At 38.5% G+C, this 27,639-nt stretch overlaps 2 protein-coding genes across 4 annotated transcripts in view; one reads left to right on the top strand and one right to left on the bottom strand.

The window, feature by feature from the left end:
- LOC140950256 (phosphatidylinositol 3,4,5-trisphosphate 5-phosphatase 2-like) overlaps positions 1-13,393 on the top strand; it is a 36,564-nt gene extending 23,171 nt beyond the window's left edge. Inside the window, exons 23-33 of the mRNA XM_073399464.1 lie at positions 108-211; positions 551-638; positions 1,956-2,052; positions 2,276-2,337; positions 4,288-4,317; positions 4,784-4,849; positions 5,648-5,669; positions 7,389-7,464; positions 7,948-7,980; positions 9,783-9,944; positions 11,158-13,393. Coding sequence (XP_073255565.1) covers positions 108-211; positions 551-638; positions 1,956-2,052; positions 2,276-2,337; positions 4,288-4,317; positions 4,784-4,849; positions 5,648-5,669; positions 7,389-7,464; positions 7,948-7,980; positions 9,783-9,944; positions 11,158-11,190 — 773 coding nt within the window. The 3' untranslated portion in view covers positions 11,191-13,393. The remainder of the gene's footprint in view (positions 1-107; positions 212-550; positions 639-1,955; positions 2,053-2,275; positions 2,338-4,287; positions 4,318-4,783; positions 4,850-5,647; positions 5,670-7,388; positions 7,465-7,947; positions 7,981-9,782; positions 9,945-11,157) is intronic.
- A 2,880-nt stretch (positions 13,394-16,273) lies between these two features.
- LOC140950186 (uncharacterized) lies at positions 16,274-26,177 on the bottom strand. Of its 3 annotated transcripts, none has more exons than XM_073399386.1 (5): positions 26,046-26,177; positions 20,325-20,414; positions 19,362-19,763; positions 17,719-17,805; positions 16,274-16,786 (listed from the first exon to the last, which is right to left on the bottom strand). In XM_073399386.1, the coding sequence occupies exons 2-5, from the start codon at positions 20,377-20,379 to the stop codon at positions 16,572-16,574; spliced, it is 759 nt and encodes a 252-aa protein (XP_073255487.1). In that variant the 5' UTR covers positions 20,380-20,414; positions 26,046-26,177; the 3' UTR covers positions 16,274-16,571. The 3 variants fall into 3 exon arrangements, with proteins under 3 accessions (XP_073255487.1, XP_073255484.1, XP_073255486.1); XM_073399383.1 differs by lacking the exon at positions 26,046-26,177 and adding an exon at positions 22,603-22,878; XM_073399385.1 differs by lacking the exon at positions 26,046-26,177 and adding an exon at positions 21,904-21,969.
- Positions 26,178-27,639: the final 1,462 nt, after the last annotated feature.

Genomic DNA, 27,639 nt, shown 5'->3' with positions numbered 1-27,639 from the left:
TCATCTTTACGCTAAACTTATACGCTACCGAGAAATTTTTGTAAGATGGCTAAGTACTAGGTTTCTTAATTTGCTAATTTCTTTATTGTTTCTCTCTATTTTTGAAGAGGTGAAAAAGACGGACAAGAATACTATTTTAAAGTTTGTTAAAAATGAAAAGTCTGGAGGGCAGTATTCCTGTCCTGAATGGAATAAGGATGTTATTCCTCATGTAAGTATGATAGTCATTACAGAAGTTGTATTCATCGTACGTTTTTGAATTTACAATTGTATATCTCGTGTTGAAAAACTATTTCACTCATTCGCTGCGCTCACTCGTGAAATATTTTTCAACACTCGAAGAGAAATTTCGTATCTCTGCGCGGCCATGTAATATCCTCTATTTATCTCCCACTCAACAGGATATCACGTAGGCGCGCTCTCAAGTCCGCTCATCGCTAGGACATTTTACCGGTTACCCATATCTATTTGAAGAGACATTATGAAGAAACGTTTTTTTCTGAAAGGAAACATGGATGTAATAATCTGATTATTGTTTTTGTTTTTTCAGCTCCATCCCATAATATCAGACCATTATTTCCTGATGGAGCAGCATCTGTTACTAGCAGTCAAGTCTGCTGACAATGACGAATCTTACGGTAACAGCAGTGACGAGATGTAGTTACTTATTTATTTAATCACTTTCGCCATATGGTGTGGAACACACAACAGAGCGGGGCTCCAATGTAAGTGTGTCCTTACAGATAACCCACCCAACCCAGGAGAGGTTGACTGCACCACCGGGGTCTACGTCCCCTACTCTTTTCGAACAGTGGTGAGGGTTCTTTTACGTCCCACAAGAACCAGATAAGTGAAAGTGCTGTGAGACAGGACTTACGGTTTTTCGCCCTTATCCGAGAAGACATAGCATAGGCAGCATTTTCTTCTCAGTTATTTAAAGGTTTGGTCCGGTCGGGGATTGAACCTGAGACCACCCGCTAAGCAGACTGGCGCTCTCCCAACTGAGCTAACTAGGTGGCGGTGGTTACAGTAGAACCCCGGTAACTGGAACTCGGAGAACTCGAATTCCCTGCTATCTCGAGCTAAATTTCGTTTCCCTTGATCATAATTTACCACTGGATTTGCTTCGATAACTCGCGGATTTGTTGTTCCTCATCTACCACACATGCCATTCCACTGGCTTGATCGTCTTGTCCTGTAATCGGTTAAAACACTAAAACTAACACTACAGCATTTTGATGTAAATTAGTGCAACGAACAGAACACGTATTGGACAGTCATTTCCCTGTATTATAACAAGAAAGCATGATCGTGTTACAGTTTCTGACGAGATAAGTTTAATTTTCACTGTACTGTATACTGAAATGCTGAAAATCAGTTAACTATTAACTCTATAACTCTAACCCACACACCCCCCTTCCTCCCTCTCCCTATTTCGAACTGTTTTTCGTCTCCTTCGGAGTTCGAATTACCGGGGTTCTACAGTACTTGTCGTTACTCGGAGTTGCTTCACTAAAACTTTGTTCACAGTCTGGGCTCTTGCGGGAAGGATTCCTTCGTGTGTTTGTTTTTTAATAGCGGAGCTCCCATTGTACACCGTACGTACGAAAATAAGGAAAATTATTGGTGCGAAAAACTTTCGTTATCACACTATTGTAGGTAAGGCCACTGCATGTAAACCAGTGTGGAATGTCCGTGCATATCCTGCTTATGTGGCAGGAAATCGTAAAGGCATTCTTCGGTTATAAATTTCGAATATCCTAACTTCAAATTTTATCACAGAAATTATGTGAAAATAAGGGTGCTGGCTACGAGTCTGTGCTTAGTCTGTGTCTGTGCATACGTCCTTGATCGCCTCAAAACAATGCGATATAACATGAATTGGAATTGCGTCCGCACTTTTTTAATCTGTGATTACCACTAGTTAATACTGATAATTCTTCTTCATTCTACAGGAGAATGCTGTATAGCCCTAAGGACCATGATCAATGTATTCGCACAGGAACAAGAGAAAGTACTTACACACCTTGGGGAAAAAACGGGAGAAATTACGTGAGTTCTCGCTATTTGTTTAAAAAATGGCATGGTGTAATTATTTAAACAGTAAACTGCAAGAACAATGGTAAGGTAATTGTGCATTGTGAGCCTCAGACGCTTGTATGATTAGAGCCGACGCGCAAAATAGCAAAAGAGGTGCCCTTTTTAACGGTCGACTCACCATTTTTACATTACCCATAATACACCACGTTGATCATGCATCCCTTTTTTTTCTCAGAGTGAAAATGCATGTCAAGGTTCCAGACAACAACAATTTGCTGACATCTCCAAAGCCCCATGGTAAGGTAGACTACTGTAGTCTGTATACACCTGAAATAAGAAAAAGGGGCTAGATTCAAAGGGAACCGTCATGTTTGGGGAAGCGAAACACTAAACACTTAATGACTAGTCACTAGGGAAACAGTTAATGTTTTTCCCGAGAGTCTCAATGTTCGCCTCGGGAAACATTGAGATTCTAGGAAACCAAAATTTACTGTTTCCCTAGGGACTATTCTTTAAGTGATTTGTTATACAGCTGGAAATTTTGAAGCTGGATATCCATTTAACCTCGCTGTAACGGCGGTCATCGGTCAACATTCGCGGGTAACATTGCATTGTTAACCTCTGACGTCAGAGATTTTTTGCAATGTTGCCTGCTTAGAGACTTTGGCGGGAAACAGTTTCATTGTTAGATGTCAAGTGACCTCGAATTAACCAATGAGACCGCGTGCTGTTGAGAAGAAAGTTCCAGCTAATAAATCTGCCACATCAAAGAAATTCAAAACCTCACGTTTCAAGCGCTAGCACCCCTTCAGAACAATTTGAAAGTTTTCTCTTTGGGGCTAAAGGGACAGGTCCTTTGAAAGTAATCGGTCTCAGATTCTCAAATGCTTCCCTTAACAAACCTCTGTGGTTTGTGTTATATTTTACCGATTCAAACCACGTGATGTTCTTATGTCGTTTCATAAATTACGCCACATACCCGTGCGGATAGGGCGACATTTAAAAGGAACATAATAATAATAATTTATTCAGTTATAGTGCGCTTTTTAACATGCTAGGTGATCAAAAGGGCATTACAACAATAAATAACCTAAAAACTATTTATACAAATGTATTTAATATCTAAGAGATATTAAAAGCTAATTTAAAAAGAGAAGTTTTAAGATTAGATTTAAAAGTAGACATACATTTGATGCTGCGGAGGCTAACAGGAAGAGCGTTCCATAAAGTGGGCGCAGCCACACTGAAGGATAGAACAGTTACCTTGGGTGACATCACCTGGTCTGAAATATACAGGCTAAAAGATCTATGGGCCCTATTCACACAAACCGTCATAATAGGTTTTTCGAGTTGCGGGATTTGCCTTATTTGAAGGCCAGTATTGGGAAAGTTAAAGCAAAATGGGGGCGAGATTCGGGATTGATAGTATGCATTGCATGCGGGATACCGGACATAACCATCGGGATTACGCGAAGTTTTAGGTCGGGAAACGGGATCAAAGATCCCTATCATGGACAGAGTCCCTCCCATATTTGTATGCGTGTAAGAGTTGATGGGATAAAAATGTTGCATTGGCCTTGAGCGGGCAAACAGCCGTTATAGGCGGCCATTACAAGCGTCTATGGTGAGGTCTTGTTATTATTGTTTTGAGAGAATGATAAAAAGTAATATTTATCTTGATTTGTGTATGACAGGGCTCGTTTACCGTTTACCGCATATCTCACCGTAATCACTCTTTTATTGGTCGCGGCGTCTCGACTTCTTACTGCTGTTCTTCATAAGGCAATAGAAGAATTCAACAGCCATGAGTGAGGTTCGAAATGCACGAGTTACTCACAACCAGGGTGCTTCTTATAGCGCGCAAAGCTAATCGATACCATCGTCGATGAAGAACAGCAGAAAGCGGTCGAAATATCGTGTTCAATAACAATTTATTATCGTGAGTGGCCATGGTTCGTATTTAAAAAGTAAACGGTTAATAAAAGAGTTTTTAAAACGCATAGTATAAATCTCAGGTTTAAAACATGTTTCTTTCCTAAGATGGTAGCTAGACGGTAAGCCTCTTTTAAAAAGATACATAAATTTACCTATTTACCCATTTATCCTCCTTAGGAGTGATAATGGCTACCTGTAAAAAGTGTATCTAGTCACTAATGTATGTATAAGGACATCATTTCATAAGAATGGGAGAGGTCTCTCAAGATTTTGGGCCATTTTTTATATTATTTTGTTAATTCTTTTTCTTAGATCTCATTAAAGAGGACGTTCTTGAAGAGGGTAGGTAGTGCATATGATTTGCGCATCCAATCTGCATTTAATAATAACTGAAAAACAAACAAACACTTGCTAAAAATCGTACACGTGGTTGTTTACCCTTTCGTGTAAGAATGTGAATGCTATGTCGATCGAGTTCTTTTCCGTTTTATTTTAAGTGGCCATTTCTTTAACAGAAATCGTCTCCTTTCCAAAATATTTCAGTTCAGAGGACTATAGCGATCTCGCGCAGGCCTTCCTGAGCCTTGTCTAAGGCCCTGTTCGCAGTACGCAAAAATTTGTTTGTTGGCAAAACATCTGTCAACGGGAAGCAATTTCTAGTACGAACAATTGTTTTCACTTACCAAAATTTAAGCTTTGGCGTGTATGGGGCGTAGGAGTGCGTTCAAGGTAGAACGCGATAGTTTGCTGTATTTTTTGACTTAAGATGTGTTTGCCTGTCTTCATTCGGGGTTTGCTGTTTCTTTAGTGAACAGAAAAGGATCAGTGAAGTATCCTCAGACCCCAAAGCGTAGAAGTCATGTACCAATCAGAGGTTAGAAACTTATAAACTGTTAAATATTGGGAAAACCGAAACTTGCATTTGGTGCTGTATACACAGTGCGGCTGCGTGCAAACGGACGCAACAACTCCCAACATTGTTGGGACCTCCAGTGCATCGTGGGAAGGATACAACCCATACGTCTTTGTAAATCATGCGTAATGAGCGTGAGTGGCCCCAACAGTGTTGAAAGAGCTGTGCAAACGGATCCAACATTGTTGCGCTACGCTTCGGCGATCACGGAACAAAAGAAATGTTCGGAGTTGTTGGCTGAAAAGTTTGACCGGTTTCAAACTTTGCACAACAACATCCAACAACATGCAACAGGGTCTGCAAACAGACGCAACATGTAACATCCAACAATGTTGGGAGTTGTTGGTCAACAATGTTGCGTCCGTTTGCACGCAGCCTAAAAGATCACAATTTAGTCATTAGGATTTTCATCATACTCTTATTACTCTTATTTTCATCTTACTCGAATTGGGCGGGGGGGGGGGGGGGGGCGGGGTGTACTTTCCGGTTGGATTGACTATAATGGGGTTGGGTTTTCAGCAGAGTTACTAGAATGGGGTCGCACATTTTCGGAATTTTGGGGATAAGGAAATTCTGGTAAGTAGGTATTTAAAAATGGGATGATTCGCGACTACGTTGTGATGGCAAAAATTACATTTGCAACGGCACATACCCAGCAAAAATTGACCCAATTAACCCCCTCCCTCCTGAATTCATTTTCTTTCACTATAAAAGAGGTTTGTGTAACTTATTCACTGTTGTTTTTACTGTGATTTTCAGACACTCCTCCGTTACCTGAGAAGTAAGTGTTAGTTAGATTTCTACTATTCTTATTTCGAATATTTTGTTCCGCGTTGCTAAACTCTCTGTACAGTGCACCTGGAGAAAATTGTACCCCGGATAAAATTGTGACGAGGAAAGGCGTACCGCAGACCTTCCAACTCTCACGGTTTGGGCAGTCAACTCACGGTCTCATGATTTAGCCACCAAATCTCACGGTGAATCAGAAAATCTTAAAATTGCCAGACAATTCCGGTGGGAAGCGCGTTATTTCAAAACACCCGTCGTGATAATGGACGAATATTGTATCAGTCTAATTAATATAGGTAATAGCATGATTTGTAGTGATATTTGGCATAAATACCACGAGTGATATTTCGAAATTGTTATACGAAATTGTTAAACCGTTATTTCGAAATTGTTATACGTAATTTCACGAGACAATTTTGAAATATCACGAGTGGTATTTATGCCAAATATCACGTACAAATCATGCTATTGTTTGTTTATACTACTACCCACAGAAGGTTTGTAATTTTCAAATGTAGGTATTTCAAATTAAGCTGAAATACCACTGCTCTAAGCCAATCACATTGCAGAAATTTCTCATGTAGTAGTATCATGGGGGGGACCTGAGTGCAATTCCACCCTCATTCCCGTAAAACATAGGTTCGCTAAGGTCTGTGGGAAAGCCCTTATAGCATACTCATTTGGCTACTCGCCTTCCTATCGACCTGGATAGTAAAACAGTATCTTCTCATCGCTGCCAAGAGATCTACAAGGCAGTATAACAGAGTTCACTTATAGGGTAAAGAATACCATGACAAAAATAATCTGCCTCTTTGGTTTTATTTGATACATACGGTATTTTGGGAGTCTCCAGGTCTGAGGTCCTAATCTCCAGGTTTTTTGGGGCTTTTTCCAAACACTTCATGTTTGCATGGTTTAGGGCTTGGAAGGTCTGGACGTACCGTAAAATGCCCCTTTTAAGCCCTCCCTTATAGGCCCATGTACCTGTAAATCCGGCTATTTACAGTGTTCTCGTTATCAGGCGGTAACTGCTAAAATGTACCATCTAAAACAACACTTCTTACCGCCTGCAACCGCTTGAAGGTTTACTAACATTAAATAAGTTGTTTTAAAAAATGCGCAAGTTGTGACCTTAGCTTCTAAATTTCACGGCGAGGTCGAATTCATGTCCCTCACTTCACTACTCCCTCCCCCAGGAAAGTGCACCTCTGGCACATTTTTTGGCCTTACCCGCGATGAATGGTCCCTTACCTGCTGAGCTAAAGTTTTGGGAGAACGCTGCTATTATGTCCCCTGGATGTGAGTAACTTCGAAATCCCACGACAGATAATAGAGCTAAAGAGCTCTGAGGCTTATTTGCTGAAGTTAGGGAAAAATCTGTCGTGGGATTTCGAAGTTATTTTCATTTTTCGTAAAAATGGGGTTTTAAATATATGCCGATATCTCAAAAGTTTTTATGCCTATAAGAAAATAAATAACATTTTCTTAAAGTTCCATCATTGTTTATTAAGGATGCAAAAAATCGTAGAAATCGGTTGAATCTTTCATTCTAAAAAACGCGAATCAAAAACATAACCAACACGCATATAAATAGGAACGGGCCACCATAATTAAAAGCCAGTAGACGCAAAACGTACTTGATCAGCTCTGCGATCAAATGCGTCCTTGATCCTCTCTAACTGTGTTCAATTATTATCGTGTTTTGGAACAGGCAAGGAACCACCTCACTAGGCGTTCCCCCAGTAGTTCCAAAACGACACTCAGCTCCTGTACCGGAATCCACAAAGGTGAGAATGGTGTATCTTACTCTATAATGGCGGAGCCAGTGGAGGGGCCCGGGGGGACCCGATGCCTCTCTTATTTTTAGACCAAACTGAGACCCGAATGGCCGAAAAAAAAATTTGGGAGGTTTAGAACCCGGGGTTTGGGGAAATGTTTTTCGGGGACGAAGGGTGGAAAGATCAGTAACTTGCTTGGGCAGCGGTAGAAACTACCAAGTGGTAGGACGTACTTCGTTTAACTCTTTCACTTCCAAAACTACCCCATCAAACTCAACATTTCATCTTATAAATGCTGAAATAAATGTCGAACCTTTACCTGTAAATACTGTTAACGACGTCTCAAGTTAATGGATAAATGGTCATACTTCAGAAACCTACACTAATAAACGACAAAAGCAATGAAATAACGAATCGTTCAGCTGACATAGAGTCTCTTGATGGACATTAAATAATTCAGTGTCAAAATGTATTCACTGTTTTGATTTGCAGACATCGAAAGATCCTCCGCCACTTCCCGTCAAGGTAATTTCCATTTGTCTTTCTGTCTTTCGTTCCTTTGTCTAGTGAATTAACCAAAACGGAGACAGCAGCGAAACCGTCATGTGAAGAGGAGTTCTGCTGCTTATTAATCGTGTTGCTTTTTTGACGTGTATGTTGCCATCGCCATCGCGTTTGCTTAGCTCTCTGCTTAGTGAACTCTTCGGTCGCGTTGTTTCCCTGCCGCGACACCTGCAAGGAAACACAACCCACTCCGTACGTAGAGCGCTGGACTGCGAAGCGAAAGATCGTGGGTTTTATTCCCGAGACCGGACCAAGACTCGGGGCTTAAAAAACAGAGGAACTTAATAAATTATCCACTTGGTTCAAGGCAAACAAACTCTCCTTAAACCTAAAGAAAACAAACTTTATGTTATTTAAGCCTAGACAGAAAAGGTATCATTTTCCAATGCAAGTATGCATAAACGAACAGAGAATCGAACAGGTTAAGGAAACGGTCTTCCTCGGTGTAGTCCTTGATAAACATCTGTCTTGGAAACCGCACATTTCTCAAGTAGCTCGTAAAATCTCGAAATCAATAGGTGTCATTAATAGAGCAAGATTTTTTCTACCTAAACCGTGTCTAAAAACTCTTTATTATTGTTTAGTTTATCCTTATCTTCATTATTGTATTATCGTCTGGGGATCTACGTACAAAACCAATCTTCGCCGTCTTGTCTCTTTGCAAAAGCGAGTTATCAGAATTATTTCTAAATCAACTTTCGATTCTCATTCAGACCCTATTTTCAAAGAATTAGAGCTACTAAAACTTTCCGATATTAGACAGCTAGAATTAGGTAAACTTATGTTTTCTCTTAACCATTCTCTTTTGCCTTCAAAGTTCAACAATTATTTTTCTTTAAACAAACAAGTCCATAGCTATGCCACTAGACACGCGAACGATTTTCACCTTCCTTCTTGTAGAACAAACCTTCGTAAATTTTCTGTCAGTTTCCAAGGACCTACTTATTATAACACTATAGAAAATGGTATTAAAGAATCTAATTCTCTCCACTTATTCAAAACGAAATTGAAAAAAAAATTATATATGAATTATTAGTTATAAATCTTGTAGTAAATATAGTTATATTTCTTCCATGTCTGATATTATTTTTATACTTATTGTTACTTGTACCATACCTTATATTTTGTCAACTCAGTCTATGTAATTAGTTAATTTATACTTACCTTCATTGTATTTTGCTTTCGATCCTGGCCTTACCGTTACTGTTAACTTTATTTTTACTCTGGGGGAGCCCAATGTCTATAAGCCTCATGGTTTCTGTTTGGGCTTCCTCGCCACTTTCATTTGCTTTTGTGTAACTGTCTTGTTTTATCGTTATTTGTATTTTGTGGTAAATCAAATAAAGTTAAAGTTAAAGTTAAAGTTAAAGTACTGTTTTGCCCTGTAAACGCCTAGACCTTCACGTGACTCGGATGATTTCGTAAAAATGATGGCTCTGTCTCCAGAAGGACACGTACATTGGTGTCCTCATTTGTAATTGGTGTCCTCATTGGCTCTCGTGTGATCTGAATAATTACGCAGATAGAGGAGGGTGTTATCCACCTCTACCAAAACACCTTAGCCAACGTAAACCTCGTTCCCCAGGGCCTCTCGGGGGAAGCCACTTTACCGCATCTCGAAAACGTCTTCAAAAATTTAGTGTATGAAGAACTAGCTGGGCGATTTAAATGACCATAAAATATTGTTTATTGTATTTTTCATTGCGTGTAAACAGTATTACAAATTGTGTCTTACCCACTATTGTTTTGGTATTGTGATTTAGAAGTCCAAACCTCGAACAGTTGAGGAGCTTATGCAGCGTATAGGGTTCTCCCAGTACACTAGCAGCCTCGTCGATTATGGTTGGGATGACCTGGAATTCCTGGGTGAATTAAATGAGCAGGAATTGAATGAGGCTGGTGTTCCGGAACATCATCACAAAATGGTTAGGTTCAACTTTGCTTTTAATAATGAACAAGATTAAGATAACTGATTGATTGATAGAGAGGATGATTGATTGATTGATGAAGTGATTAATTGGCTGATTGATTGATTGATTGATAGATTGATTAACGAAGAGATTCGTTGATCGATTGATAAAGTGATTGCTTGGTTACTTGGTTAAATGTTTGATCAATTTATTGATTGGTTGATTGATTGATCAAGTGAATCGTTGATTGGCTAATTGACGAAGAGATTCGTTGATTGAGTGATTGCTTGGTTGATTGATTGGTTGATCAAGTGTTTGTTTGATTGAGTGATTGATTGATTGATTGATTGATTGATTGATTGATCAGGTGATTGATTGATGGTTGATTGACTGGTCAAATGATTGGCTGATTGATTGACTGAGTGACCGATTGACTGATGATCTGATGGATTTTTTAATTGATTGGTTGGTTAATCGATTGTTTGATTGATTGGTTGATTGATTGATGACGAGATTCGTCGATCGATTGATTGATCAAGTGATTAATTGGTGATTGATTGACTGGTCAAATGATTGGTTTATTGATTGATGAATTGATTGGTTGGTTCATTGATTAATTGGTTGATCGATTGATTGATTGAACACCTTATATTATATAACGACCATTTGTATAGCAAGAAAATTTGGAATGGCTGGAATTTGACGAAATGATTTGAAAGTTACAAATGGAGCGTTTTGTCTCACGTGACTTAGACTACGAGTGGTCCCCATTTTTCCTCAGGGATAGTAGAGCGAGCGAAACGCGAGCGCGCGTGAAAATCACCCCACGCGAGCCTTTTCTCGCGTGGGGTGATTTTCACGCGCGCTCGCGTTTCGCTCGCTCTACTATCCCTGAGGAAAAATGGGTACTACTCGTAGTGTACACGTGACTCAAATATCCCTCCGTCGTCCGGTGAAGTTGCTATTTTTTATTATTGCTTGCTCATTTTGCGTTGTCCCGCTGACTTAGACCACGAGCAGCCTCTCTTTTTCTTTCCTAGTCCGTCGAGCAAAACGCGCGAGACACCAAAGTGACCACGCGCGTGACTGAAGGCGCGAAACGGGAGAGGCCGTCCGTTCGCGCGCGCTCGCGCGTGCACTCTCCTCACTAAATCTGACGAAAAAGAGAGACTGTTCGCAGTCTACTTTGACTTGTTGTTCACAGCTAACTTTGATTTTTCTCTTCTAGATTCTTGGTGCCATCAAAAAATTTCTATCATGAGGCTCTGAAACAAACTGTCAAGACAAAACTAATTGTATCATATGAAAAATTCTTAGTTTCCACCTTCCTCGAGCAAATTTAAACACCAATCAATCAGCGAACGCTCAGGAAATGGTAAATATTAGTTAGTCCAAATATTTTTGAGTTTGTTTCAAATGTAGTTGCTCTACTTTTGTGGTGTGCTTATTGTACAAATATTTACAGGAAAACTACAATAACCCAAAACTGTAATATAAAGAGAATCCTCAGACACAGATTAATATAAAAGTATTCATGATCGTGAAATACAGTACTTCTCATAGTTCAAAACTTATAAATTCGATAAGAAGGCCTGAAACTTCCTTTCCTAAAAGTAAGTTAGTTCTTGCGATGTTCAAATGCATATTTGAGAACTCTTAATAATCAGCTTTTACTCCTCTAATTGCATTTTGACTCATTAACGTACAAACGTTCTTACACAGTGTGGCTCATTAGCGTACAAACTTTCTCAAGGCAGGTTAAATTACAGTGTGATCATTAGAGCACGAACTTTCTCAAGGAAGGTTAAATACAGTGTGATCATTAGAGTACGAACTTTCTCAAGGAAGGTTAAATTGCAGTGTTGGCTCACTAGCGTACGAACTCTCTTAAGGCAGGTTAAATTGCAGTGTGGCTCATTAACGTACAGACTTTCTTAAGGCAGGTTAACTCTTCGTCACGCGTTCTTGCGTGACGAGCCAAAATATCGTCAGCGTGGAAGGCTAGTTCAAACCAGGTTTGTACAGCCCTTGCATAGACTGCAGCTCTACCCGGCGTTTGCAATCTTCCCAAGTCCGGATCGTCTTACATCGCATCTGAGTTATTTTCATATAATCGTCTCGATCGCTTGATACCCTTTAAAACGAATCGAGCAATCGAAACGACCTGGATAATTACATCGGAACCACGCTTTAAAGATGTCATCCCGGTAGATACTAACTGATTTAATCGAAGAGCTGGTAAAACTTCTAATCTACGCAGCGCTCAGCTCTTTGGTGCAATACGGAAGGAAATGCTTTAACCTTCAAAAACAGGAACGAGATTTAGGACCATGTTTATCGTAAACGGCAATGACAATTTCTCATAATAGGAAATGAGCAGATGAAGACAGTCCAAAATAATTCTTATAGATAAAACTGGCACGAAACTACTTGTTTATGCGTAGTTATAATGAAGGGTAAACGGCAAGTGGAGGGTAAACTTGGTCACGTGGTGAATTTTGACGTTTGCCGTTTGTCGTAAACATAAAAGGGCGTTTCCCCGTGACGACACGTCCACCATATTGGTTTTCCAAAACAATGAAACGGCGACCATATTGGTGTTCTTAACCAGTCCTATAGAAGGTAAACTTTTCTCTTAAGTAAACACTTTCTTTTATTCCAATAAATTCCCAACCACGTGAGTGAAAAGGCTCTGTTGTTGATGATTGACCTAAAATCGCTAATGAGCTAAACTTTTTGTTGTAAAATTTAAGTTTTCCAAAGCAGTACTGCAGAGAGTATCCAGTAAATCGGGCTTTTAGTATATTTTCAGAGATTCCTAATTATAATACGTTCTATGAATATTTTTATAGCTGCATGTACAGTCTACGCTGACGAGGCGAAAATTGAAGTGTTTTGATAGGTTAGAGTATCAGTTGACATCGTAGTTCGTCAGTCGGACGGAAAAATCTAATCAAACACGAGGGAGAATGTTTCATCAGAGTTCAAACAACGAACATATTGAATTTAGTAACAGAAGAATCGCTCAATATTTTTAAGTAGTTAGAAAATCAATACAAAAGCTTAACATATTTCCCGTGATCTTTTTCTCATGACTTTTTTGGATGTGATAATGTTCATATGCATTATTTTTGTAGTGAAGTTAGAATCTGTTCTATATTTTCGTATCGACAATGTTTGTTTATAAATCAAAAACTAAGGTTTATCAAGTAATCTCAAAAGAAAATTTTGAGCACAGATTATTGTGTATTTTTGTACTATTTTACTAGAATTGAATTGGACCTAATCATGATTACAACAAAGCAACAGAATTCGATAATCTTTGAAAAAAGAACACGTTTTATGGAATTGGAATTTGTAGTCAGATGTTTTTATACAGTGTAAGTACACATTCTCATTTGATAGTTTTATATAAACAATGTATTAACCAAGTGGTCATTAAAAAACTAATTTCTTTTGCCCCATTACTTGTCTGTATTTATTCTGATTCTCTTAAATACAGTGAAACCTCTATTAAGGTGATTCCCTGGTTTTGCACTGCGCATCTCTTACTGCGCATAACAAGATGGCCTCCGTAAAAAAGAGCATGTGAAGAAACATCATTAAAATGAAGTTGACAGAAGAGAAACGCTATTGCAATTTTTGTGGGAATGTGCATGGCGTAAGCAGTAAGCGTGTTGCTGAGTTCGACTTCCTCACGGAGAACCTCGATAGTGGATGTTAGTGCTTATTCACTTTGATTTTCATTTAAACGCTTTCTTTATCACATTGTGTCCTAAATGTGATATCTCGATGTAAATTCTGTAAAAACTAATTTTACTTTCTTCCCCCTTTCGCATACATTCTATTTTAAAACTCGCCCCAGTCCTCTCTCAAAAATCAAGGAAAATGCATTTGGCGCGCACTTTCTGCAGCACTACCGCAAAAACGAGTACTGTGACCCCCATTTTTTATTTCATGATTTTAATAAGGACAGTGCTTCCTTTCGGTGAGAAAAAAATTGGCACAAATCTATGTTCAGTTTTTTGGCAATTTTACTAAATTGTACGGATTGAGCTATCACGTGTCAAATAGCGCGTATCAAATTTAATTCTACTTTGGAGCGTAAAGTAAAAACAAGGGCATTAAAAGGCATTTTTCTGGTACGTAAGTCGATAAAAAATACATTAAAGTCAAATTCTGTGCCATACCACATGCATCGTTGAACATATCTTTCCTTTTTGTCTAGTTTTGGGCTGCGCGCGGTTTTTGTTAAAGGGTCCAAAATAGCCGTATTTGTCAGCATTGTGACGTGAAAACGAGCACGGTGACCCCACTTTTTATTACCTTTTTATCATCTTCTTGACTTGTTACATCAGTAGACCAAGTTTCATCTACAATCTATGTTAGGTTCTTTTACTAGGGAATCACCTTAAGCGGACCCCAATTAAGCGGACACCCTCTATGGAACTTTATCTCAGTAAGAAAACCGTTGGATGTTAATCGTTAACAAACATTGCGAACAAACCTCTATTAAGCGGACACTTGGGAAGGTCCCGAAGGTGTCCGCTTAATAGAGGTTTCACTGCAACCTCGTTCCCAGGGTTCTCTCCTACCCGCCCTAAAAGCATTGCCTTGCTCCATGCAAAGGAACCCGGTTTCCGGATTAATCCGGGAAATTTTTGCTTGTAAAATCCGGAATCCAGGAAAATTGTGCTTTTGGAATCCAGAATCCCGGGCTTTGGAATCCGGAATACAGCTCAAGGAATCCAGAATCCCACTAACGATTGGAATCAAGAATCTTAGTTCCGGATCCGGAATCCGCGTCGAGGAATCCAGAATCCAGGACTGTCTTGGATAGGCTCACATGGGGTGAATCACAGACCAGCCAAGTCTCACGACTTTGTCGTGAGTCTCACGATTTCATGACCAGTCTAACGCTCTCACCAATTGACAACTGATTTCTCACGCATTCTTGAAAAGTCTACTTTGGAGTTTTGCTTCAGAGGGTTCGTTTCCAAGTTAGATATCAATAGAAGGCCAGCTCAGTCCAAAGAAAACGCTCAGCGTTCGCGTTTAATTACATTTTTTTAGCCTACCTCGAAAGCAAAAAGTGCTATGTGACTTCTAATGCCCATAAGCCCCACTGGAAGTCCTTCCACTAGGAAGTTTGAGACATCTGGCGAACTTTTACAGTTTTCTCAATACTTTTCCCAGCTCTAGGTTGAGAATCAACAACTAACAAAAAGGTAGTTTTGAAAGAGGGTGACGAGATAGAAACGAATGTGAAAAAAAATGTGAACAGCTCAATTGGTTAAAGAATCATTAAAACTTGATTTTTGAAATTCCCGCCATTTTGTTACTATTTTTAGAAACAAAAGCACATTTCAAAATGCTATCTCCTAAAGCAATTAAGTTTTTCCAAAAAAATTTTTCACATTTGTTTCTATCTCGTAACCCTCTTCCAGAATTACCTATTTGTTACACCATCATGTTAAAATTTAATTTTGCTGTCATATCAATCTTGTGACGTTTTCCCGTTAAAACCCGTTAAAATCGAAAAACAAAAAACATGCGTTTGTTTGGAATACAAAGTTCTACCATCCTGCAAACTTTGAGCTTAAACGGACAAAAACTGCGAATCAAGTAGTACCTAAGTGGCCACATTTGGCGTCCTCTTTGCCCCAAGATGTAGACTGTTCACAGTTCTCTATTTTTCCGTAAGATCGCCGAGATCGAGCGCTTTGCGTTACGAGCTGCAATCTTGCATAAGTGTCAAAACCACTTAGGGGGTGGGGAGGTAATCCCCGAAGCCCGCCCCCTCGGTACATTTGAAAATCAAGATGGCCGCCATTAACGGTTAGACGCGCTAAAAAATAGAGGACTGAGAACAGTCTACCCAAGATGATAGCAAAGTTTTACCTTAAAACATAGATAAAGTTAAATAATACAGCATTAAACTATCCTTTTTGGCGCTGAAAATCATTGATTCGTCACACTCCATGAAGCCACCATATTGAATTTTTTGGCCAACGAAATCTGGAAAGCGGGCATAAATGGGTACAAAAAGGTCTTTCACCACCCCTACCCCCCACCCCCCACCTCTTTATCCAGGCTCTTCAACTTCCCTGCATTTAAGCCGCCTCATACAAGTCCTAGTCAAGTACAAGGACTGCGTCTTCCCAGGCCTTCTCGGTCAATGCATTTCGGCGATGTTGATGTAGCCCAGTGATGTAGCCCAGACACAAACTAGCTCGGACCAGGTGATCCGAAACGCACAGGTCGTGCGGATTAAACGATTTAGGAGCACTAGGCAAAGTCAAGAGAGAAAGATCATTATCTCTTGGCAAATTATAAGAGACCAGTGAAAACAAGTAAGGTTTAATTTAATGACATGGCGTACGTAAAAACAATTATGTAAGTTTCCTTTTTTTTCAAAATAGATATTAAGTTAAATATGTATCCATTAATACGTACAAGCTCTATTGTAAAATTTTACAACGAATTGATTCACAGCTATCTTAAGTTAAAATTTCTCAAGGAAACAAGCTAAGCATTTCCTATCGTAAAGTTTTTAGGTCTCTGTCTGTTTGATTGTCTGCTCCATAGTCTGTGTCTGTCTGCTCCATGATAAAAATTTACAGCAATGAAATTCATATAGAGTTATACTAAGTTATTATTTTTCAAGGGAGGATTTGATGTTGGTCCTGCCGTGAAGTCTATGGTCTTTTTCTGTTGGATCGATGACTCTCTCGCATCCTCCCGTCTCTTGTTCCAGACTACAAAACAGACCACAGCAACCAAGAATACACCCAGGACAGTGCTCACGATGATGAGTTCGGTGCGGTAATCTTCTCCTGTTCGGATCTCCGTTTCCCCTATGAAAGAAAGAAAAAGAGCAAAAATATTATTGTAGGTCAGCAGTCAGCAGGTTGGATGGCTGCGTTTTCGATAACCCTGCGAACTGAGGAAAAAAATTAACTTCAATGTCTAGTAAGAAAGGGGAAAAAAGTGGAAGAAGATGACTTTGAATCGTATGTAACAAGTTCTTCTTTCCTATATACATTTTATCTATACTACGTTATTCCAGGTAATCTTCTTCCTTACTTGATAGAATTAACTATTCTTTTCCTTTATCGTAACAACAATAATTGTAGAAAGGGCAGGATATTAGTTAACCTAGATGTGACCCTCTCCTCTTTAGTAACATATTCCTTTAGAAAATTTTTATTAACAGAAGGAATTATGTACTAAACTGGAGAAAATAACTACAAAATTTAATACAAATCAAAATATTATAACAATTTGACCTTTAATTTTTTCAGCATTTAACATAGAAACGAGAAGGGAACGTCCGCAATGGTTTCTGGGATTGTTACCTGGTTACGCACCAGTCAGCTATTGGCCAATTAGTAAAACTCCCAGAAGTCTTTGCGAAAGCTGACTTGGCTCAGCTTTCCTCTAGTTTCTAAAGTGACGAATCGCCAGAAAAGGTAAAAATTCCGATTTGTTATTTTGCATTTAAGCATTCTAGCATTTAGTGGACGAAAAACTGAGATGAAAATTACTTCCATGAAAATCTCCATTACTCTAGTGATTTTGGATGATCATGGCGTTTTTCGGTTGCTATCATTCATGTTGCATACAAGGAACGCTGAACATTAGTTGCGGTTGTTCAAAATGACAGCACGGGGAAAATAAAAAATACCAAAAAAATGAACAATGTTAAATATAAGCATTTTAATTTCTCTTAGTAGTACGTAAGGTACGCAGCATTTTGGCTCACTCATTCATTTTTTTATTCATTTACCTTCAGTTGATTGCGGGGTTTCTGTTGAATTCATTGCACTTGCCGTGCTATTCACATAACTACCTGTGGGAAGATCAGGACCTGCAACTAACAATTAAAGAGCAAAATAAATCAACAACTTTATCTAAATAAATAGAGGATATTACATGGCCGCGCGGAGATACGAAATTTCTCTTTGAGTGTTGAAAAATATTTCGAGAGTGAGCGCATATTTTTTTCAACACGAGAAGAGAAATTTGGTATCTCTAAGCGACCATGTAATGTTCTATTTATTATATAAACACAAATGAAATACCACACCATTTTACTTAAATAGTTTTTTGGTCTGAAAGGTGCGGTTTATTAAGAAGCCATAGCAACGGTGATAATTTCACATGTGAAGATAACATGTTATTTTCACATGTGAAGATATCAAGTTTTCGCGCGAAAGCTCACTTGGTATTTCATTGGTGTTAATATAATAATATGTGTTTTTTACCACATATTATCTTATTTTTAAAAAGAGAAAGGATGAACACAATTGGTAAGTGCGGGGCCTTCTGTGCGACATGTAGGCCTTTCCCGATTGTGCTCGTAAAATGCTGGAAAGTTGCTCACTGGAATGCCAAAAAGGTGCTAAAAAATTGGTCAAAAATCCAGAAAGTTGCTACCTAAATTTCAAAAGTTGCCACCTAAATTTCTTGATATTTTTATATAAACGTTAATTAAAAGCTTTATTTTTCGTTCTTCACAATAATTACTAACATCGGCCAAGAAAAAAAAAATTAAAAAAATTTTAAAGGTTGAAGTTTTCCGTGAAATCGTTGACTTGTTCGTGCTTGATATGTGCTCTAAACCTATATTTTGTTCAAAAGTTGCTCAGAAAGGCAAAATTTGCTCGAGGTTGCTAGAACCGCAAAAAGTTGCTCTAAACGCCAAAAGTTGCTCAAAAGTTGCCGAGCACAATCGGGAAAGGCCTAGCGAGAAGTCCTGAGTTCAGTTCCCAGGTGTGACCTCAAATCCTTGCTTCGTTTTTTTTCCTTTCCGTGTAGCTTAAGATAACTTTAAATACCCGTATAACGGATCACTGATGGCAACTCGACAGCGGAGGGGGGGTGTATGGGCGCACCGTCTATATCACGTTTCATAAGTAGGTTGAGTATGATCGTCCGGGTGAACGTAGTCCTGAATAGAGTCAAAGTGAGTTGTATCACGTCAGTTGATGGTATTAAACTCTGGTTATTGACCTGATTGGTCAAATAAGTCGTGTTGTTATTGGTCGTCTGTCAGTTAAGCCGTGATGTTATTGGCTATGAAGACTCGTAATGTCATTGGTGCGTTTACATCACGTGTGTTAGGGTGGATTCCCACTCTCGCATAATTTTTACGCGCGTAAATAAACCAGAGGCGATATATGGAAGGTCGCGCGTAAACGTAACAGCAAGGTTATAGCCGTTTGAGGGATAAGGAAGAAAACTTCTTATCCCAAATGGCGCATAGAACCGCAGGCGCACAAAACGGCTGTCAATGTCGGTTTTTATTTTTATACGCGCTCTCGACGGACTAAAGAAAGGTGGGGAACGGTAATTTTTTGAAATATTTTAACTCAAAATCACCTTACTGAACTATAAAGCAAATAATCTGAGCTTCCTTTTGTAAGTTACCTTTAGTTCGGAGAATAACTGCATTAGCGAAACAAGATCGTACGTCGTTGATAATTGTCATCTCGTACAACACGCAGTACACGTTTTCCATCTGGTTGGTGTAATTTGTGATTCTTAAAAACAGTTTCCCGGCTTGTAAATCAGCGTCTACAGTAACCCTATCCTTGTACAGACCGAGGTGATAGCTCTCATATGTTCTGACAAAAGTTCCATTCTGGTTCGCCGATGCCACTTTTTGCATCTGAACCTGGCCTGGTCTTATTAAGGCCAAAACTGTGAAGAGTCTTAGGTATTTCTCGAGCTCGTTTATTTCTGCTGTTATTTGCCAGCATAAGGTGACATTGTCACCTACTGAAGCCAACATCAATGGACCACTGGGGCAAATGTCTTGTGAATATATACCTATACAAACAAAAAGCATGTTAAGTGATTAACGCAAACCTCAATGGCTATTGTACGTTCTTGCGAAAACTCGCCTAAATGGGAAGAGCCTGTTGAGCATTGAAACAGCTATAATCTACTATAATCAATATATACTTACTCCCAATATGAAACGCCTTAACTATTTCTCATGGGAAATTGTGAAGACACAGGTAAAATTCGGAAAATTTCGTGTGTAAGACGTCATTTTGTGAAATTTGACATTTATTTTCTCGGGCTCTCATAAGAAATATTCTTTGGTGTTATTACGGATAACTAACTACATCTTTAGCCCTTGAAAAATGTAAAAAAATAATGCAATATTTTTTAAATTATTCTGGTACAAGGTTTTTGTCCACTGAAAATTAATATTAGTGAATTTTCTGATGGATTCTGTCTTAATTTCTTTTAGAACTGTAATAATTTAACGATTAATTTAGACTTAGTGTATTGTTTGTTAGTGAATGTCTATTGTAAATGTTTTTGTAATATTGTAAATAATGTGAATATCAATAAAATAAATAAAACAAAATATATACGTACTTGAAAAAACACCGATGAAGACAATTGCAGCCACGTTGAAGTACGTTTTTTCCATTATTTCAGTTCGTTGTAGTCAATCGGAGGCGTTTCCTTTGAAGAAAAAAAATATGATATAATAAGAAAAAGGAATCATTCAGGAATAGTGCCGCACGCAGTAAACGAAAGTAAGCAAACTTGACGGAAATAGAGTGGCCTATGGGCCCCTTTGATGAAATGCCAAAGAATAAATCTCGAGGTTCTCACGAGATAGCTGTTTTAGGGAGGAGGAAGCATATATGTCTTAAGAATTCAAAGTTTAGTCTTTTTTTTTCGTCAAAACATTTATTGTTTACAGTGTCAAAAACTGGTTACAACTGAAATTTAACTTAGCACCAATTTCAGAGACTAATCCACATTGATCCAGAAATCAGTGCAGACTTTATATCTATAAATCGACTATGAAATGCAATTAAGCTGGGGCTGTGAAAAATGGCCAGCATTGGTTATATGAAATTTCTTTTTTCTTTGTGAAACTTAAAAGTTTTAGCCGTGTGGAGTACATTCCTAGTAAGACTCTTAATTTTAAAGCGTAAAGGTCCAAGAGGGTTGAAAGTTCACACTTTATTCCTACCCACTTTCTTCCTAAAATCCTGTAATTGTTTAACTTTATATTTCCTGCAACTCCTCTATGTAGTTTGTTAATGTTTCCCTGTTGTTGCAATAAAATTATTAATTATTCCTATTTGATTCATTCATCGTGTACAAGTTAGGAATCTCTGCCCACCTCGGTTAGATTTTTCTATCTACGGAAGGAACCACATCATATGAATGCGAATGTGTCTAACTGTGAATTTTAAAATTCCTTTTCGTCTCTTCTCTTCACTGCTTTTAATGTTTTTTTTGAGTATTTAGATCGTACTGAGTGACTGCGTACAGCCGATCTACACGATGTAACATAATGTTACAAGGTTTCAGATCGGTCGAACAATGTCACTCAGAACCCATTATCAAACAAACAACGGACAGGCCAATCGTAGAGCGACTGGATAAGCATAATCAGTAAACAGAACTAACTGATTGATGTACGCATTCCTTGCACCAGGAAATAAGGCCGTTTACGGTCTCGGTATACGGTTTACTTAAATTTAGGGCTGAATTGTTCACTGCGGAACACTATAAACGAAAACTTTATAAACTTTTCCCACAGCACTGAATGCTACCTTTTCGGTTAACTTGGGTATGCCTGCATGAGTTGTAATAGAGCAAATAACCCGATAAAGAACATGAGAAACACGAATGAAAACCTTGCCGTTTTGTGGTTAAATTACAATCTGCGGATTAAGAAAGTTTGAGGACATTTTCGCAGTAAAGTGTCAAATCTATGTGGACGAACTAATTGAACTCGATGATGTTAAGTATTTTTTTAATTAACAGATTCAAGAATTTTTACGCAATAAACACTTCCACTTCCGTCTACCCAAATACATGAATCTAATCAATTCAGTTTGTTACGGCATGAATCTAAACTACCTGTTACTCATATAGAGAGATCATTCAATGATCGGGCAGCGTTAGTAAACTCGTTTTGTTCTTTTCTTACCTCTTACTAACTCACCAAATCAAACGTTTTGAGAGCTTCTCAGGGCGAGTGGATGCGAAGGAGACTAACTTAATATTGGCTACTGTTGACCTTCAAGGGGTGCCATGCCAAACGAAAAAAAAACTTCATTTAGCCCGTGCTAAAAATCACGAATTAGTCATGCTGTTGCGCAATATTATTTACCCTGAGCTAAAACAAAGAAAGCAAGAAATCGGGAAAGTTTAATTCCGCATACCATTTGCTTTGAAATCTCGCTTAGTTTTCGTTGTTATGAGGCAGACCTGCACAAGTTCATTTACAGTTGGTAAACTTCAAATTAAACACATTTAGATTTTCAGCGCTTCCCAGACGTTATTTTTTATGACGAACGATACATAGCTCTATTAATTTGTGACTACTCGACACAATTATGGCTATTTAGTGCGTTATTTTGAGTCTAAAACCAAAGCGATTTTTCTGTTCGGTAGAAAAACATTCGTCAGCATAATCATTACAGTTAACGCCGACTTAGTTTTTAGGTATACAATACTCTTTCAGGACCCCAAGAATTACTACGACACTTTGCGTAACAGAGGAACGATTCTCTTGTCTGACGTCTATCTAATCAGAAATACCCTGATTAAAGTACAGATCACTGCAAAGACAATTGAATAATAACTTAAAATAATTCAGCAAAAATGCGTCTTAAGCAAAATTTACCTAAAAGTTGAGCGTGCCAGTCGGTGAAAGCAGCGCAATCGCAGGATAAAATCTCCTCTTAAGCTGCTTCTTTTCCCAGATTTCTGAAGATACACAGTTCGAGTGAACTCGAATTATATAGTTTTGCGGTCCACGCTGAAAGAAAGTGATATCACAAAGGCAACTGATGGTGTGGCTGTCCGCGTGCTTTTAGGTCGAACGCGCGTGCACAAGCATTCAGACTGAGATATTTTTCCACGTCGATTCTCGATCCAGCATTTCCTAACAAGTTTAAAAACAACAGATAGTATAACACTGATCTAAAAAAGCGTCCTAATACCCTTATCGGATCAACGTCGTGATTCGGTCATGATGTTCCTTTGTAGTCAACAAACTACTACTATCTACAGAAGATGACTACGGCCAAGTATCTTTGGGTCGAAAAATCTCCTTACCGTTAAGGGCAATGCATGGCACGTATTTCATAAGAAGCTTACTTAATTTTTCGGCTTTCCCCACTAGCCTTCACTCAATTGAGCATGAAAAATATCTAAATCAAATCAAAACAACCCAAAAAAGCACTCACAACACTCGCATTTAATGCTTCAACAGTTAAGTAAGAATTAACCGACAATTAAGTCACATGAGTGGCGAAAAAAAAAAAAAGCAAAATTGGCGAAACTGTTTAAGGCATCGCAGCATGGAGCCTAACTTTTCCGCACTTTTCATCTACCACATCTAAGAAAAAAAGAATACTGTATACATAGAATGTCACAAAACGAGCATAATCTCACTTCCAATTCTACTGGGTTCGCTACCTCTCTAATCAAAATAATACGTACATCTCACGAGGGTTCCTGGATGATTCAGATCGACCTTTGTTAAGCGACTACCTTATCTTACATTTATCGATCAGTGATCGCTTACTGAAAGGTACGATTTCCAATTATTAAAATAAAAGACTGACATTACTTCCCGATATATCTCTCTTCCATGGCCAAAGTCCGATAGCCACCCTTGTACACAAGGACTACAAGCACTTTGTACTGTAATCTGATGAAAATCACGTGCGTGCTAAAAATGTCGTGGGCGTAATTGAATTCTACGGCACGTACAATGTCTACGCTGAATGCGATCACTTCCGATCTTTCAAAATGCAATTCAAACTATCTTAACTGCAATGCAAATTATCCACATATCCACATCTTTACCACGTTTAAACAGTGAAATCGTGCGAGAGAACTCAGTATTTGATACAAAATGGCAGCGTATAATTCACATTGTATCAGGATCTCACAATCATGCCTACAGTGAATAAAATTTGAACAGTGGTCGAGTTTAGAAATTTTACTTATTTAGGGCCCCATCTACAACTCGTGTTAAACATTTCACGTGTTATATAAGTTTCACAGATTCGTGTTATATAAGTTTTATATTTTACTACCCTAGCAAAACCCAGTGGTTTCCACTTCCAAGGTTGACAAATTTCAACCCTCTATTATACTCAGGAGAATGACTGAAACATATAGGGGCACGCAACGACTGTTCTCTGTGAAATATCTGTTCGGAGAAGCAAAAATTACCTAGAATTTTCTATAGCTTGAGGAAAGCTAAAAATTTCTAGATGACCGTTCCATTCGTGTACAACTTTCGAAGCTTATCTAATAAATTCGCTACGATTTTCTGAAGTTTATTTTTTCCCATTTCACTCCCCAGTTTAGGCTATTTTTCGTAGAGAAAGGAAACTTTAAATTTTCGGAATGGAAAATGCAATGCAGAGAGGAATCAGAAAAACTATCACTTTGGTAAAACTTAAAATTACAGCTCAAATTTTCGGGAAAATAATTCTGAAGCCCTTGTAATTTCGAAAAGACTCAAGTTGCCCTATAGGATGACCGAACAGATATAAATTTTTTAGCGCCTCTTATTATACATTCCTAGAGATCTAAAAGTACTCTGGATAGCCTAAAAAGTGTTTTCAAAGCATTTAGGAGGAAACCGTCGTTGGGTACCCCTGAACATAGTTTGCAGAGATTTTTCCTTTCTTTTCTTTTTTACAAAAACAGTAACTTAACAGCATATTTTGCCCACGCTTGTGTTGGGTACTAACTGCAATTAAACTGAGAAAAAAGGGTTTGAGACCCGGCCAATGCCGGGGAAATTGACTCAGAATTGCATAACTCACCCACTGATAACTATTTCTAGTATAATTTTTTTTATTTAATGTTTTTTCGAAGTGAGCCCTCTTGATGAATTGTTTTACTCTTAGGGCAAACTTTGTCAAAGAAATACGGTCATAAAAAAAATAAAAATATCTATTCGGTTTCGAAGCAGGGCTCGACGAAAAGAAAATGACCTGAATTCCAGCTTGTCCTTTGGAAAAGCAGCTACGTAGCTCTTTCATTCTGCTTCCCCATGGCTACTTATGTTCCTCTTCGTTACTTGCCCAGCAAGGAACTCTTCTTGTCCCACACTATACCTGTTCTTCGTTGCACTGATGGAGACCAAAACGACGTGCTCCTACTGCCAGACTACAGTGGGATAGGGTCTTTGTGGTGTTTCCTTGGCTACTCAACTTTTAACCCGTTTTTTTTTTTTTTTTTTACTTTTTTTGCCCGACTTGGGTCACCTTGTAAACTGTGCTTGTCCTCCCACACATTGACCACAGTTTCAATGAAAAGAAGACGGTATATATCTCTTACTAATTATTCCCACGGAAAAGGTTTGAAACCCCCAATATCGTCAGATTCTTTTTGTTCCGAAGTCGCAGAAGCAGTTTTGATCAGTGTACTTGACGCGAAAAAAACTACTGACTGCGGACCATAATGTCCGAAACGGACAATTACATCGCTAAGACTTTTACAGGTATCTGTAAATATAAATTTACAAAATAAAATATAGTTGTTTCTTCTTTTTTTAAAAGCTTGCTTGATCAACCAGAAACCCATGCACGATTTGAGTAGGTTGTTTTACGAGGAGGAAAGTTAATCGAATGTTGTTTTTCATTCGAAATCAATTCTTTTTAAACCTAAGACAGTTTGATCGAGTCTGATAGAGACTAACATTAACAGGTGGAGGCAAAGGGTTTTGAATGTTACTAAAAATTTGGATTTCAGGAAAGAGATTCATTGGCCACGGGAAGATGCAACGGAGGTCTTAGTTATGCCAGAGAATTTGTCTCCTAAGCTGACTTCAGCGTAGGGCATACAGGTTGCGTGAGAAAACCTACTATAATTACGAAACCGCAAAAGAAATACTGTGAGTACCCTATGAAGGTGACCTTTTCTCCAGTAACAACGAAAGTCGAAAATTTGCTAATATACGTAAAACAGATTTCGCTATGGAACATTTTCCCGTCATTCGTGTCCTTAGGGAAATCTCAGTTTTTGTATCGACTATATTAAGTGACATGACTGATTTAACTGTGTGTGAAGCAGATTAAAATCAATAGATCAGACACTTACCTGGACTATTATGACGAAAATTTAGTTGATGTGAGTAAAAAAACTTCTGAATAGGATGCGCAAGATTATTAACTTTAGTTAGTAAATCCACTGAATCGCACGGAAGACCACGGTAGCTGAAAATGCCAACTTCAACCCAACGTTTCTTGCAATAAATAATTGGTTTTTGGCGGACTTTGACCTAAAGGATGTGGTTTTTCCACAAAGAGAGTTATTGATCCCGCGAGTGTTATTGTTGGATAAACTAATAAATAGAAGGGTTTACATAACCGAGTTTGTATTGCGTGAGTGGCACCACCAAGGTCGGTCAAGGTTCATCGTTAGCATGCACAGAAGAGCTCTCTTGGGGGTGGAGAAGGAATGGGCTCACGCATGGTAAATATTACCGCTATTTTTGCTCAACATTTTGATGACATAATACATACTACTCCATCACTGATTAAAAAGAGTAAATCCCCAAAATCTTCGCACTGGCAATGTTCCAGGAACCATCGCTGTCAAGGCTGAGTACAAATTAAACCTGTGTGTGGTCGAAGTGAGCTTTTTTTTTTGCATGAGAATAAAAAAAGTCATCGTTATATCAAATACTTTGCACTGACCCTCGTTTTCAAACGGAGGCTTGGGTGATCTTGAAAAGAAAATCTAAATCTTTCGATAAGAACCACCCCGACCAGGTATTATGATTCCGCGAGACTGAAAACCCCACCCAAACCCTTGTTTTCACTAAAACCTCTGGACGCCACAACCTGTCATTGTTATCTTCCTCTTAGAAATGGTTCATTGAGGGACTGTATGTAGACTCCTGAGACTGCAAAATTATTCGCTGTACTGTATTGTACAGTACAGTTCGCAGGAACCCGAATATGGCTCCTAATTTTTGCGCATTGCATAGGCCAAGAGCGCCGGCGACTTAGCGTCTTGAATACCTATTTTAAGAAATAATATAAATACAAAAAACCTACTATTTTTCTCTCGTTTGCTTTCATCCGTCATTGTTTGTGCGTATTCACTGCGTGTTGGCTTTTTGCCCCTTTTAAACTCTGCCAACTTAACTAAAAAAATCTAAATAAGCTCTCGAAACTTTTCGAATGTTAAGACGTTTGAAAAAAAAATTGGACGGGTGTATTTCCAGATAAATCTTGTTTCTTTGCATTTCAGGGGTTTAGATGCATAACGAGGAGTAAAGACTTTTTACCATGCACCAATGAAAAGAAAAACAACTGGGGCGACTCGACCTTTATTTTAGGAAGTTCCCTTTGAAAAAGACAACACAATCAATAATCAAACAGGAAGGATGTTATTATTTTGTCATTGGCTTTAATTAAGCTAGTGATGTTAAGTGATGGACTTTGGCCCAAATATTTCTACAAAAGAGGATGAAAGGATCCCCTTAATTTTTATCATATTTTTTTACCAATTTCGGTAAAGACCAGAGTCGGAATGCTAAATTAGCGATTTGAAGACTGGGAGGTTTAGAATTTTCCGTTGATCTAGGTAGTGTGTAGCCTGCGAATACAGCCATTTCTCCTTGCTGGCCTCATTTCCGCCTCTCCCTTTTAAACAATTTTTATTGCGACATTCTCCATCTATATAT

Source organism: Porites lutea, chromosome 10, assembly GCF_958299795.1.
Source record: "Porites lutea chromosome 10, jaPorLute2.1, whole genome shotgun sequence".
Classification (NCBI taxonomy): Eukaryota; Metazoa; Cnidaria; class Anthozoa; order Scleractinia; family Poritidae; genus Porites; species Porites lutea.
The sequence above is the reverse complement of the archived record's forward strand: the minus strand, read 5'-3'. Positions and strand labels throughout refer to the sequence as shown.